Source organism: Stenella coeruleoalba (assembly GCF_951394435.1).
Source record: "Stenella coeruleoalba genome assembly, chromosome: 2".
Lineage (NCBI taxonomy): Eukaryota > Metazoa > Chordata > Mammalia > Artiodactyla > Delphinidae > Stenella > Stenella coeruleoalba.
This window is the reverse complement of record NC_137147.1, coordinates 7,668,013-7,684,127: the sequence shown is the minus strand read 5'-3', so window position 1 is coordinate 7,684,127 and position 16,115 is coordinate 7,668,013. Positions and strand designations below refer to the sequence as shown.

Below are 16,115 nucleotides of genomic sequence, written 5' to 3'. Positions count from 1 at the left end.
ATAGAGAACAGGGCTTCCCTGGTGGCGCAGTGGTTGAGAGTCCACCTGCCGATGCAGGGGACACGGGTTCATGCCCCGGTCCGGGAAGATCCCACATGCCGCAGAGCGGCTGGGCCCATGAGCCAGGGCCACTGAGCCTTCGCCTCCAGAGCCTGTGCTCCGCAACGGGAGAGGCCACAACAGTGAGAGGCCCACATACCGCAAAAAAAAAAAAAAAAAAAAGAGAACAGTCACAGGCGGGAAGCTAATATACAGAAACATAAATTAACATTAACTATGACAAAAATTAGTGACATCAATCTTACTCAGATTATTTTATCTTTACCTTGAAGTGTCTGTCGTCTTTTCTCTGTGGGTGTTTTCTTACATTGAATATTGTCTCATGTAGCTTGCTGAGACCAGGAGGCCCATAAAGTAAAAGTCAAGACAGGAAAGCTCTCACAGCTCTTGAGATTTCTAGTTGGAAGAACTTGTTTCAAATGTTTGTCTTTCCTTCCTTCTTTCTTTCCTTGTCTTTCTACTTTCTTAGTAAACATTGCCTTGAAAAAAATTACTTTGAAAGGAGAGTACTCAGTGCAAAATAGGTTTTCCTGAGTTACATTTTGTTCATTGACTTTTCTTGTTTGTCTTTAGTTACAGGTTTATGATAATGGATCGCTTTGGGAGTGACCTTCAGAAAATATATGAAGCAAATGCCAAAAGGTTTTCTCGGAAAACTGTCTTGCAGCTAAGCTTAAGAATTGTATGTGAGCTACATTCTTCTCGTTTTTAATCCAGTAAAGGCTAGTTGTGTTGAAGCTCGGTCCTCTGCTGGTTGGTGTTAGGTACTGCATTAATTTATTCTATATGATGCTTTTATAGCTGGATATTCTGGAATATATTCACGAGCATGAGTACGTACACGGAGATATCAAGGCCTCAAATCTTCTTCTCAGCTACAAGAATCCTGACCAGGTAGTTTTGTAACTTTAATTTTTACTGTTTAAAACCTGTTGTTTGAAAACAAATATGGTTGCTATGAACTTTTTTTTTTTTTTTTGGCGGTGCGCGGGCCTCTCACTGTTGTGGCCTCTTCCGTTGCGGAGCACAGTCTCCAGACACGCAGGCCCAGCGGCCATGGCTCATGGGCCCAGCCGCTCCGCGGCATGTGGGATCTTCCCGGACCGGGGCACGAACCCGTGTCCTCTGCATCGGCAGGCGGACTCTCAACCACTGCACCACCAGGGAAGCCCGCTATGAACTTTTGAACCCATGCAGAAGTTTTACTTTTTCAAGTAGATATGGTAATAATAATATTTCTTCTTGACACTTTTATCTAGTTAACATTCTACATTTTTGATGCGATTTGTTGGCACTTTATCAAGTTGGCTACTTTGCCCTAAATAATATTCAGAAGAAGTACTTGTGATACAAAATGAATTTCAAATAGCTATCTGAGGGTGGAAGCTTAAAATTATATAGTGCACCAATGAATTATGTTTGCCTTTCTGCTTTGTCATTTTTTAAATTTCCTTTGTTCAGGAAATCCATCAAATGTAAGTGTTCTGTTACTTGGAGAATTTGGTCTTTAACATGTTGATTATTGAAATCAGTTGATTTACAGAAATGTCCTAGCTGTCTAAATTTTGTAGGGTTTGGAATTCAAATGTGCATTTTTTTTTTTTTCGGTACGTGGGCCCCTCACCGTTGTGGCCTCTCCCGTTGTGGAGCACAGGCTCCAGACGCGCAGGCTCAGCGGCCATGGCTCACGGGCCCAGCTGCTCCGCAGCTTGTGGGATCTTCCCGGACCGGGGCACAAACCCGTGTCCCCTGCATCGGCAGGTGGACTCTCAACCACTGTGCCACCAGGGAAGCCCTCAAATGTGCATTTATTTTCACTTTTTAAGGAAAGGAGAAAAGCTAATGTTATTATACCTTTATTTGGGTCAGTTTAGTTGGAGTAGAGGGATTTGTAATTTTCTTGAAGCTGATTCCATGATTTTGGTAAAAGTAAGGTTTCGTTGGCATAGTTGGGCCACTGTATTTAATCCATTTCATGTGTGTTCTCACTTCTTACTTGATCTTGTATAAGAAAGGAATATGGAAGCATTTTAACTGTGTATGTCGATATGCCGTACTTTATTCTTCTTTGTCTCAGACCTAACTTTGACTTCCTCTTGCTTATTTTCCCTTTTTCCTTTGGCTCCCCTTTGTTTTCCTGTCATCTCTTATATTTGCCTCCCCTTCCCCATCTCTGTTACAGTAGCTCTAAGGAATCTGTATACGCAGAACAGAAAAAAGTTTCTGGTCTAGAGCAGGCTAATGGAGAAATCCTAAAGGCAATCACAGAATTTCCAGGCAACTTGTTGTAGATGTGTTTAGGTTAAAAATAAGCAAGCAAGCAAGCCGACAAACAAAGCATAGCTTAGAGACCTGAATGGGAAGGATGCTGTTAGTTGAAGTAGACGGCACTTGTGTAATAAATACAGATATAATTTATTTCCATTTGCAGTTGACTGAAACATGCTGCCTTTTGTTTAGATGGAAGTATTTTTGCAGCTTGGTTATCCTTTGGGCATATGTTTTGGATGGGATAGTTTTTCTAGTATTAGATGTATGTGTTAGATCCAGCCCCAAATTTTTACTTCAGTTCCCTCCTGTGACCAGATACGTACATCTGTGAGACAGTCACCCAGAATTAGAGATGTAATATGTGGCTCTGGAATAGAGGAAAGCCAAATTTATTAGCTTTGTATGCTAATCAGATATACACATACATTCCCATAGATATGTGTATATATAATACTAAAATTTCTAATTATGAAGACTTTAATATTTAAATGTAGCTAAGAGCCTCATCTGAAAGGTCTTCAGGTCATTATTATAATCTGTGAAATATCTTTATGAAGTGAATTGATATTTGGTTATTTTAGAAGTGAAGACAGAGGGGAATAACTAACATAACATGTGTCAACTAAGTTAGGAGTCTTACAGTCAGCGTGTAGCAGTTGTATTGCAACAAGTATTGATGGTTTACTCTGTGCTCAGTTTTGTTTTAGATACTGTAAGGAAAAGTGTAAGATTTATTATCCTTGCTCAAATTGAGGAGACAAGATTATTTACAGGTGTAACACATACTTGTCTAAAGAAGTCGGGTGATATCTGCACTATAGCTACATGGTCATTTAACGTTTTTCTTTAAAAAGTCTTTCAGAATTAAGTGCTTGCTGTTGTTTGCGTGTTGGATCTAACTTGTCTGGGGTGCTATAGTATGGCCTTGTGGATGAATCTACCTTCAAGTGACAGTATTCTGTTTCTGGGCTTTAAAGGGAGTATATGTGTAGTCATTTTGCCTTTAATTTGTCTTGGTGTTTGGACATTTACAGGTGTACTTGGTAGATTATGGCCTTGCTTATCGGTACTGCCCAGAAGGAATTCATAAAGAATACAAAGAAGACCCCAAAAGATGTCACGATGGCACGATTGAATTCACCAGCATCGATGCGCACAATGGTGTGGGTACGTCAGTGGCACCTGAACAAGAGATACATTGCCAGTGCTTTCAGCTGAATTCCTACACAGTTCTTCTGCAGTAAACACTTAGACAAGTAAATCAGAATTGAAGAGGCAGGATAGGATGGGGGAAGAAGGGAGAGCTTAGGCTCCTACATTTGTGCAATGTGAGGGCACCTGTGTCTCCTCCCTGTCTTCCTCCCACCCGTCAAAGATCACCAGGGTTTCAGTAGAGGAGGTAGTTCAGTCAGCTGCAATAAGGCTTTCTTTTGCTTTTATTTAGCTTAATTGGAATGTTGGGGGTTTTTCCCCCTAAAAGTCTGTAAGGTTCTTATGCAGCTACAACTTTGTAACAGGTGGACTTTTATTTTGTCACCTATTAAGTTGGCCTGTTTCTGCAGCGCTCCGTTTCTTTTTCTTCTGTACCCAACACTGTGGAGGAGCTAAGATCCCCAGTTCTCTGGGCTTCTTGATAGCTTACAGCGTTTTTAATATCTTCACATTTTCCAAGGGCACTGTTTAACGTGTCATTGTTTTATAATTTATTTTCTAGGCTAATAGTCTCAGTGTGAAACTGTAGAGTTTGCCAGTTTGGGTTTTAAAGTAAATTATTAGTTGGAGGTAAATTATTTCTTTTACACTGCCCAGTATTTGGTGCTTTTTTCAAAATGGAGTCAAGATTTGATGATGAAAAACAAGACTGTAGAGTTGACCCTTTTACCTTATTCCTTTAGATATACCTGAAATTCTACCTTAAACATTGTTTCAGTGTGCTGAGTCTGCTTCTTTTGTTTCACAGCCCCATCAAGACGTGGTGACCTGGAAATCCTTGGTTATTGCATGATCCAGTGGCTTAGTGGCCATCTTCCTTGGGAGGATAATCTGAAAGATCCCAACTATGTTAGAGATTCCAAAATTAGGTAAAGGAAAACTGATAATAAATTATTTGGGGCAAAATCATGATAAGGCAGATGTTTAGTCAGAACTTCTTGATGGGGACTATAGTTTTAACTGATACTGGTGTAGAAATAAGAAAGTACTTGTTAAACAGTGAGATTCCTTGGTCTTTCGTTGAATTTATTTTAGAAGAATGTCCGTAAGCGTATTTAGGATGTAGCACAATGCTGCTTAATGTGCTTTTTACTGTTATTAAATATTAATAACTTTCCATGGCATCAAGTTTCAAACAGTGACTCAGCCTTTAATTTTTAACAGATACAGAGAAAATATTGCAGGTTTGATGGACAAATGTTTTCCTGAGAAGAACAAGCCAGGTAAGAAAAGACTTCTTGAATGTTCCTAGGAATCTTGTTTTCTGCAAGAAAAAAAGTCTTGAGGTCTGTGGAATATCCCTTAATGTAGGAGCTTAGGCATTGTTAAGTGTAATCATTCCACTGCAGCCTGCTCTCCTGAAACAGGTACTTACCTTTCCACAGGTGGGCCTTCTTCAGTTATCATTCAGTGCTTTCAGTAATGGAACTGAATTTCATTCAGTAATTCAACTATTTTTTTTATTGAGGCTTTATTGTGTGAGAAGGACCATTCTAGGCACTAGGGATACACCAGTGAACAAATTAAATAAAACTTCCTATCCTCATGAAGCTCTAGTTGGGAAAGGTAGACAGTAAACAAACGAGTGAATTTCACAGTATATTGCATGGTTAGTACTGTGGCAGAAAGAAGAAAGCAGCGAGTAGAGTTAGGGGGTGTGGGGATGGATTGGGGATTGAAGCGAGGAGGTGGACTGGAATTGTAAATAGGGTGGCCAGGGATGGCCTCACTGAGGAGGTGACAATTGAATAGTTGTAGGAAGGAGATAGGGAGCGAGCTCTGGGGAAGTCTGGAGAAGAGCGTTTCCAGGCAGAAGGAACGTGAGTGCCTGGTGTACTTGAGGGATGCCTGCCTTTAAGCCATCATAGGGCTTTGGCTTTTACTTTGAGCAGGAGCATGTGAGGTTTGGAGGAGAGGGACGTGAATTGTCTGTCTTTAAGGGAACTCTCTCCACCTCCTGTTGTGAAGATCGACTGCTAGGGAAGCAAGGCCGGGTATAAACAGGAGCTGGTAGGAGGCTACTGCAATAATCCAAGCAAGGGAAGTAGCAGTGCAGGTAGTGAGGAGTGGTCGGTGTGGATATATTTAGAAGTCTTTTCAAGCCTTTGCTCAGTTATCTCCTTTTCAGGAGGTCCACCCTGACCTTATGCCTTTTAAACTTGCAACCTACCAACCACATCTAGAAATAGAATGTTATAGGCTTTTTCAGAAACACGCCCTGGTGCCTCCTGCCAATCACGAGCCTCTCCCACTGGCCTAATGAATCACTAGCCTAACTTCCAACACTAAGGATTTGTTTTTGAACTATATAGAAATGGAATCATAGCGTGAACAAAATAGATACTTTCATGAGGGCAGGGATTTTTAACGTTCTGGTTTCTATTGGAGTTCTTTGTCTTTCACTCAGTATTGCATTTGTGAAATTAATTCCCACTGTTGCATTTTTTGGATGTTTTTATTTACTTTTTAACTTTATTGAGGAATAACTGAAAATATAATTGTATAACATGATGATTTGATATACAGGCATACCTCGTTTTATAGCTGTTCACTTTATTGCACTTGGTCGATACTGTGTTTTTTACACATTGAAGGTTTGTGACAGCCCTGGGTCGAGCGTCTGTTGGTGCCATTTTTCCAGCAGCATTTGCTCACTTCCTATGTGTGTCACATTTGGGTAATTCTCACAATATTTCGAACTGTTTCATTATTATTCTATTTATTATGGTGATTTGTGATCAGTGATCTTTGATGTTACCATTGCAAAAAAATTATGACTCGCTGAAACTCAGACGATTGTTGGCATTTTTTTAGCAATAAAGTGTTTTTTTAATTAAGGTACCTACATTTTCTTAGACATCATGTTATTTCACACTTAATAGGCTACAGTATAGTGTAAACATAACTTTTATATGCACTGGGGAACAAAAAAAATTAAAGTGACTTGCTTTATTGTGATACTTTATTGCGGTGGTCTGGAACGGAACCTGCAATGTCTCTGAGGTGTGCCTGTCTGTACATACACATTGGAGAATGATTACCAAGATTGACATAATTTAACACATCTATCACCTTGCATAGTTAACAGAGTTAACAGCAGCCTTTCTTGAAAAGACCAGCCTTTCCCTGTGATGCCGCCTCTGTGTTAAATCAGGTGTGGATTTGTGAGTCTGTTTCTGGGCTCTTTCATTGTTCCTTTTTTCTCTTCTTGGGCCCCACTGTCTTAATTACTGTAGCTTTATCTTAAGTCTTGATACATGGTAGTTTAAGTCCTCTAGCACTGTTTCTTCTTTATACTTGACTTTCTGTTTTGCTTGATCATTTGTATATCTGTGTACATTTTAGAATCACCTTGTCGGTTCTGCACACATCCTGTCCCTCTGCAATTTGCTGGAATTCTGAGTGGGATTGCATGGACTCTGGACTAACTGGGGAGCATTGGCATCTTTATACTATTGATACTTTATGTCTTCTGTTTAATTTGGTCTCAGTTTCTGTGTTACCTGTGTTTTATAGTTTTAATCTGGAAAAAATCTTGCCCATCTTTCATTATAATTGTTATTAGGTATTTGATGCTATTGTTAAGTGATATATTTTTATTAAAATTTATTTTTCTAATTGCTTGTTGGTAGTATATAGAAGTAAAATAGATTTCTAAATATTTACCTTATATCCTGTGACCTTGTTAAATTTACATATTGGTTCTAGAAGTTTTCTTATAGATTCCTTAGGATTTTCTGCATCCACTGTCATGTTCATGAATAAACTGTTTTACATCTTCCATTCCACTCGTGATGCCTTCTGTTTCTTTTCTTGCCTTACTGTACTGGCTAAAAACTACAGGACTTTCAGGCAGAATGGGAACTGGGCAAGTGGACTTCCTTGCCATTTCCTTCTCTCATCAGGGAAGTGTTCAGTATTTTACCATACTTGGTAATGTTTGCTTTAGGTTTTCTATAGATCCCCTTTTTCAGATTAAGAAAGTTGAAGGGAGGGATTTTTTTTTTCTTTTTTCTCATGTACCCAGGTATTTAGAAACATGCCTGGCATGTGGTGGGTGCTTAATGAATACCTGAATGAATGAATGTGTATGTACGTGTGTGTGTGTAGCACTGACATGATCTCTTGATTTATTGGATGTGGGGTGTGGGAAGAGGATTCTTGGCTTGAGGTGCTGGAAGGATGGAATTTTCAGTAACCAAGACAGGGAAAACCACAGGGAGAACAGGTTTTAGGGGTTGGTCGGGAGTTTGGATTTGCATTTGTTGGGATTTGATATGAGTCAGTGGAAATCAGTGGATATACAAGTCTGGAGAGCAGTGGAAAGGCTGGGCTGGGGATATAACATGTATGAGTCATTAGCCTAAAGGTGGATTTTTAGATGGATGTTGAAAAGTGTTGATCTTGACTAGTAAGATTTCTTTTTATGGGTTTGGTTCTGCCTCAGTGTACAGTAAACCTTTCATCATTCAGAAGTCGATTTTTCTCTTATGGGAAAACCAGGCCTTGCTTCTTTTTCTTTTTTTCAACCTGTTTTTCATATGTTTTATTTCTTATTTACGCAAAGAATACAGCTGTCTTCTGTAGAACTAATGGCTTCTGTGGCAAAAAAAAATACTGGCTATGATATTTATTGTATACTTAAGCACATTTTACTTTATAATCTTTATTCTAGGTCCTTTTAAAAAAATAGCTTTAAAACTACAGCAATTATTTTTTGTATATATTTAAATGTTAAGCATGTCTTCTGTCTTACTATCTCACGATTAAAAAATGTTTTTTACGTTGTTTCTCAAAATACGTTTTTTATTTGACTTATCTGACAATTCTTGAATTCAAAAGCATACTTTCCTTTGAAGAAGTGATTGAAAAAAACATGTTTAACAAGCTATACATTTGCATTCTAATTTTAGTATAACCATGTATCATTTTCTTAGAAAAGTATGTTGTATTTATGACAAAAAATTACAAAATAATTGTGTTATTCTTTTAGATGAAATTGCTAAGTACATGGAAACAGTGAAATTACTGGATTATGCCGAAAAACCTCTTTATCAAAAGTTACGAGATATTCTTTTGCAAGGGCTGAAAGCTATAGGAAGTAAGGATGACAGCAAGCTGGACCTCAGTGTTGTGGAGAATGGAAGTTTGAAAGCAAAAACAATAACAAAGGTGAGTTTTGTTACTGAATTTTCCTTTGGGCGTCCTGTGACTATAATTGCAACAAGTATTAATTTTAGGTAAGAGAACCAGTAGCTCAGTAAAGAAAATAATAACAGATTGCTATGCAATTAAATATTTTTCATCATTATGTAAAAGCAAACTCTTTATGATATGGAAAAATACGTAGAGGGTGGTAGAAAAATGAATATTTATGTGTTTCTTATGTCCAGTAGCAAGTTAGGAAATTCCTAAAGAGATTCTAACTCAGGATACTAATGTCTGGCAGAGGGATTTGGGCGGGGCACTCAATTCATAGTCTGTGTGTTCTTTTCTCCCACGTCACCCCTTAGGGTTGATCTTGTCTTTCACTTTTCCCTTGTTCATTGGTGTGGTCCAAGTATTTACTATTTGAAAATTGGTTTTGAAAAATTACCATTTGAAAGTTTCCTTGTTTGTTGTCGTGTTGTGTTTCCCATTTGAACATTATTTTGCTCTTTACAGAAATGTCATTATGTAAAGCTGTGTATCTGTATATAAGGGAATTAATTTTTTGGAAAGAAATGTTAAATAATAAACTTTATGGTAGAAATATTGCACAGGCATGTAAATAACTCCTGGTATCACTTTAAAATTTAGATTTTGCAGGTATACATCAGCTTATTGGTTATTTTTAATAATTATTGATCAACTTAATTTCCTTTTTTTTTTTGCGGTACACGGGCCTCTCACTGTTGTGGCCTCTCCCGTTGCGGAGCACAGGCTCCGGACACGCAGGCTCAGCGGCCATGGCTCACGGGCCCAGCCGCTCCGCAACATGTGAGATCTTCCTGGACCGGGGCATGAACCCGCGTCCCCTGCATCGGCAGGCGGACTCTCAACCACTGCGCCACCAGGGAAGCCCTTAATTTCCTTTTCAATCTGAAATTGTTTACTAAAATGTGCTAGTTGCTTTTACATGGGAAAGGAAAACTGCTTTTAGAAGAAAAATATTTTTTTACATTATTGACTGTTTTAATTGTTGTTAACTCTGTAAATTCCAGTAGATTCCTTTGGAAATCTTATATTCCAAACTATGAGATAAAGAGTTAAAAACAGATTTTCTCCCTTTAAAATAAGAAGCAGCATATTAAAAGAACTTACAAAGGAGATAGGAATTTTGACATTGGATCATGAATTTGACTTTTTTGGCTAATAGTAGATGTCTTTGTAATTTCATCACAGAATCTGAAATTATACATATGCATCTATATTTACATCTTTTTGCTTTCATAAGTTTTGTCTTAATTTCATCTGCTCCATTTTTGTGTTTTTGTGGTCAACAACCGTGTGGAAAGCCATATCCAGCTTTAAGTGAAGAGGATAAATGGAAGGCTGAGTGGAATTTTTGAGTAAGGTGGTAAACTTACAGTTTGCATACACGTATAAACATACAGCATGCATCTCCTTGCTCAGGACAGATTTTTGTACGTTAATATTTATAGCTGGCTTCTGTAGTGTTTTTCTCTAAAATTTTGCTGATTGAAAAGTAAAGATCTCTGTTGAGGTAAGAACTTGTCCAGTACCATTCCCCTTTCCTTTGCAAATCACTGTTGTTTGTACCTACATGCTAGAGAAAATTTGGTGTCTGCGGGTTGGCTGACTTTACAGCTGAGTAGGTCAGTCTGCTGCAGAGCTAACATCTGTGACCTTATAATTCTCTTGTGTCCTTGGGTAGTTCAGAAAGCTGGAAATTTCTTGTTAGATCATCCCCTACATGTATAAAGCTTCATTTAGGGGGAGGAAATGAATAAAAAGCTGAACTGTTAGATTTCCTTCATTAGTTTGCTGCTTTTTTTCCCCTCAGAGCTGATATAGGATTGTTTTTGTATTAAAAAGAAACTAATAAAAGTTAAGATTAGGTAAGATCATGAAGCTCCTTGATAACCATGTAACTGTAGGTGAGTTGTTAATTTTGTTGGCCTTTTGTTTTTTGTTTGTAAAGTGAAAGAGTTGGACCAGAGCAGGTTTTTTTTTTTTTTAAGCTTTCTTTCTTTTTCTTTTTAAAGCATCAGAACATTTTCTTCAAATAAATTGTAAATACGCCACAGCTAAAACAGATAAGAGCAGAGCTCCATCCAGCTTTTCAGTCTGGGGGCTCCCACAAGAGAAAGCTCTCTTCTTTGAGAAATTAGTATTCCTTCTCTTTTTTAGGAAGGAGTATGTAGTTGAGATTCTTTTTTGCTCTGGTTACTAGGAAGTTCAGAGCTGAATATAATGCTTCATCATAGAAACTGTATTAATCCTTGTAATTGCATACTTGCTCCTTCTTTTCCTCTGTCTTAATTTTTTAAAACTTTCAAATAAAAGTATATGTTCTTTGTATTTAGGACACTCATATCTCTGAAAGGGATAAGTTTAATCAATTCAATATATATTTCTCTTTATATTCCTAAGAGATACGGTAAAAAACCTATAAGAATTGATTGACAGTGGAATGAAGCAAGCCTTCTATCCATTTTTTTACAGCCGTGCTTGATTATGGTATAGTAAATTGGGAAACTATCCTGAAATATGAATGTATCCACTTTGAACTGGTTTTAGTCTCAATAACCTAAGAGGAGTATTTAAAGCACAGAATTTGGGGATGACATAAATCTGAAGTAGAAAGACACTAAGTATCACCATGCCCTTAAAAATCATTATTAAGTAAATAATAAATAAATTCCTGCTGGCACTCAGCCTGGAACATGGTACAAAGAGTTGAACAAGAGCAGAGAAAGGTCTTCCAATGCACATCAGTGGCCTGCAGCTCCTCTGGTGGACAACTTTCTATCTCTTTGAGATGATCACACCTAATGTAGTATTAAATTTATACCATGTAGCCTATAGTTAAGGTCAGATTGCCCCCAAATATACCATCTAAAGTTGGTGAAGATCTATCTAGCTGTTTTTGTGTTATAGAATGATAGAAACTGTATTTTAATTATGTAAATTTAAATTGTTGCAGTTGATACATTTCTTTCTGTTTTTTAATGGTAGTTTAGCCTTAGTTCTGTATCTAAGTGGACTCAGTGTTTACTAAGAATTTCTTTCCTTAGATACCCCATTATTGAGTTCTTTATTTTGAATCTTGTCTTATTTGGTTGGATTTTGTCAAGTAATTTTTTCCCTAAATTTTTGAGTGAGATTATGACATATGTACAGAAAACTGCACAAATAATTGTGGAATTTGAACTTTACAAAGTGAACGTATGCATTTAGACGTCACCCAAATCAAAATATGGATCATTGCAGAAACCCCAGAAACCTTTCTCATGCCCTACTCCCAGCTATTACCCCTTCAGTAAGAGTAATCAATTTTATGACTTCTAACACCATAAATTAGTTTTGCTATTAAAGAAAAACATAGTAGTAGCACCATACGTTTTGTACACTTTTGTGTCTGTCTTTCATTCATTTGTATTTCTTTTTTTCTTTTTGAATTTTATTTTTTTAAACAGGACGTTCTTATTAGTTATCTATTTTATAAATATTGATGTATACATGTCAATCCCAGTCTCCCAATTCATCACTCCACCACCCCCTCCCCCGCCACTTTCCCCCCTTGGTGTCCATACATTTGTTCTCTACATCTGTGTCTCTATTTCTGCCTTGCATTTCTGAATTTCCTTGCTGTCACAAGTAACAAAAGTCTTTTGTTTTTTTATTCTTGTGTAGTACTCCATTATATGACTATATCATGATTCATTTATCCCTTCTGCTCTTGGTGGATGGATGTTTGCATTGTTTCCAGTTTTTGGTGATTGCAATAATGCTGTTAAGAACACTCTTATAAATTCTTTTGGGAAACATATATAATTATTTCAAGTTTGGTGTATACATAGTAGAATTCCTGGGGCGTAGGGTTTACGTATGCTTAGTAGCTTTAGTAGATACCGCCAAGCAATTTGCCCAGTTTACTCTCCCACAGCAGCTTATGAGAGTTCCAGTTGCTCACTGACACTAGCTATTGCATTATGTTTAACTTTATCTATTTTGGTAGATGTTTACTAGTATTTCTTTATGGTTTTAATTTGATCTCCTTGAGAATATTGATTTTGAACACCTTTTCATAGCCTGTCAGTCTTTTTTTTTTTTTTTTTTTTTTCCTGCGGTACGCGGGCCTCTCACTGTTGTGGCCTCTCCCATTACGGAGCACAGGCTCCGGACACGCAGGCTCCGCGGCCATGGCTCACAGGCCTAGCTGCTCCGCAGCATGTGGGATCTTCCCGGACCGGGGCATGAACCCGTGTCCCCTGCATCTGCAGGCGGACTCTCAACCACTGTGCCACCAGGGAAGCCCGCCTGTCAGTCTTGATTATCCTTTTTTTGTGAGGTGCATTTCAAGTCTTTTGTCCATTAAAAAAAATTGGGGTTGTCTGCTTTCCTTTGATTTGCAGAGTTAAGCACTTTGTATATATATGCAATATATGTATTGCACATATTTTTTTTACAGCTTGTGGTTTATCTTTTCACTCTCTTAGTATGGTATCTTTTGATGAACAGAAGTTCTTCGCTTTAATTAATCATAATTTATTAGGTTTTTGTTTGTTTATGGCTAGTGCTTTGTTTATTCTATTTTAGGAACATTTTGTCTACCTCAAGATCATGAAGACAATCTTTTGTCAAGAAATTTTATCTTTTTCATTTAGGTCTACAGTTTAACAGAAATTGATTTTGCGCATGGTGTGAGTCGGTGTTTATTTACCCCCTGTGGATATCTAGTTGATCTGAACTATTTATTGAAAAGATTATAATGTCCCCACAGCATGTGACTGGTTTTCAGGTAACCATATGTGTTCGGGTCTGTTTCTGGACACTCTGTTCTGTGCCATTGGCCTGCTCATCTGTATTTGGGTCAGTGCCACACTGTTTGAACTACTGGCTTCATAATGATATTTGATAGTATAAGTTCTCCAACTTTATTCTTCTTTAAGATTGTCTTTGCTGTTTTTGGCTCTTTGACTTGACATATAAATTTTAGAATCAGCTTATTAATTTCCACAAAAATTCTTCTGGGATTTTGATTGAGATTGTACTGACTGTCGTTTTGGGAAAAACTGACATCTTCACAGTATTCTTTTCTGTTCCATGAATATGGTATACCCCTATATTTATATAGGTTCTTTCATTTATCTCAGTGATGTTTGTAGTTGTCTCTGACTATATAGAGATCATATACATCTTCCATGTCTAACTGCTTAATTCTTAGTCAATTTCTTTTTATCATCTGTAATCATCCCACACGTTTCCTTCATGTCATTTAGTTGTCAGCTCAGTCTGCTCTTTTTCAGTGTTTCTAGTATACTTGTAAGTTCTATAATGATTATTTTTCTATTTATTAGCTCTGCATTTCCTTGTTTATTCTGGGTTTTTAAAAATTATCATTTCTCATTTCCTCAATTTTTTAAATCTTTTTTTTAAGCCTCCAATGCATTTTATAAAATTTTCTTTTTGAGGGGAGGACTGTGTTTTCTTTCAGAGTGGAGTCTTCAGCTATTTTTTGCATGTTATGATCTGGGAGGGCACCATACCACAAGTGCCTCAGGTGATTCTAATGTAGATGAAAGGCAGGGGCGGCATCCTTGGCTGCACATTAAAATCACCTGGGAGCTTTTATAAATCCCATTGTCTGGATTGCACCCCAGACCAATTAAATCAAAAACTTTGGGGGTGGACCTGAGCCTCAGGATTTTTAGGTGATTACGTTGTACAGACATCGTTGAGAACCACTGCAAACCAAAATTTGAGTTACCTTGGAATTCTAGCTTCTATGTAGAAAACAACCCTTTTGCAAATAGGCAAAGCAGATATTGGGCATTTAAGTCTAAAAGACTTTAAATAATAGTACTTATCAGCCACATGACCAATGTATGTATGTAGGCAATTATTCACACATGCCATGTTGCGATCTTTATTGTAAGAGATATAGAAGGAAATTTGGCGTCATATAAATGCCTTGAATGGTACCCAGGGGAATTTATTTTTGACATAACAAAAAGATATGCTTATAAGATATGTTCAAAACTTAGATCACAAAGGACAGTATTAGAGCAGGATTCCCTTTTTCTTTGATATCATGACTAGTTTTTAGGAATTATGTTAAACATTTGTGTGAGTTTCTGTTTAATAAGGGATACATTTTTTTAAAGCTGTCTTTCTGTGGAAATAATGTTATCTGTCTTGCTCATAAGATTGTTGTGTGGGTTAAATGAGATTTAGAAAGTGCTTAGAACAGTGCTGAACACATAATAAGTAATCAGTAAATGTTAACTGCAATATTATTGTTAATGCTGTTGTTTCACTGACTTTACATTTTCTCAAGTCTTTCTGGTTTCTTGATGTCAAGAAAATAGCAGAACATTTTCATTTGAATCTTTTGAACTAAGATCATACATCCTTAAAAATTCAGTTTATGAAATAGAGTATATTGGGCAGATGTGAATGAAGACTGGCTTACATTCACTTGGTGAGTATGTGTGTTCAAATTGATTGTTTTGAATAGTAAATGATGGGGAATTGGTAAAAGTTGATTTTGCAACAAAGACAAGATGGTAATTACTGTGAAATAAAGGTTCCAAAATGCAACTCCATAACTTACTCATATTAAAAATGGATAAATCACATTAATGAGTTTGAAGTTAACTTTTTTCATTGAAGCTGTTGATTGATACTAAAGGACCATAGGTAGTTGACATTAAGCAGAGGACTTCTGAGTGCCAGAGAATTCTGTGTTCGCTGTTTTCTCCCTATGAGTTTAGGAAGTATGTATTTTGTGGACATAGCCTTATTGGGGGGAGGTCAGGCAGTCTGTTTTTAATAGGAACTCTAATGTAGCTTGGTTTACTTTGTAAGAAACTTGCTCAAGTGTGGCTTGAGAGCATTTAATTCCCCACTAGTACATACATAGGGTTTCGTTTTCATTGAAATATGTAGTTTTATAAATATTGGCCTCTTCATTTTGCAGTGTTATAGCTTCAGAGTCTTGTGCTTTTAATTCTTAAGTTTGAAAATTCTCCAGGGGACTTGATGGTGCTCAGTGCTGGTAATAGAATATCAACCCTTTAAACTTTAGGTTATCATTGAACATTTATGTATTGATAGTATTTTGTAATCTGTCAATATTAAATTATTTTACATATACTTTACAGCACTGAATGAGATACATCTGCTTACAAATGATGAAAGTGAAATTCAGAAGAGGTTAGATGACTTGTCCAGGGCCATGCAACCATTAATTATTATTACGCATTTACATAGCTTTTTTCCTCAGAGGAGCTCAAGGCACTTAAAAATCTCCTAGTGATTTTAGGTATAAAATATTAAAGACAAATAAACCATAACTAGCTACCCATTTGCCTCTCCCCATAAGTTGCCCTTGAAATACCTTA

General features: G+C 37.1%; 1 protein-coding gene across 9 annotated transcripts in view; it reads left to right on the top strand.

The window, feature by feature from the left end:
• The window catches only part of VRK1 (VRK serine/threonine kinase 1), an 84,419-nt gene that overhangs the window by 50,573 nt on the left and 17,731 nt on the right, over positions 1-16,115 (top strand). For all 9 annotated transcript variants that reach the window (XM_079912129.1, XM_079912127.1, XM_079912130.1 and 6 more), the window contains 6 exons: positions 634-742; positions 862-954; positions 3,366-3,498; positions 4,292-4,412; positions 4,708-4,766; positions 8,537-8,715. In XM_079912129.1, the coding sequence (XP_079768255.1) occupies positions 634-742; positions 862-954; positions 3,366-3,498; positions 4,292-4,412; positions 4,708-4,766; positions 8,537-8,715 (694 nt within the window). The remainder of the gene's footprint in view (positions 1-633; positions 743-861; positions 955-3,365; positions 3,499-4,291; positions 4,413-4,707; positions 4,767-8,536; positions 8,716-16,115) is intronic.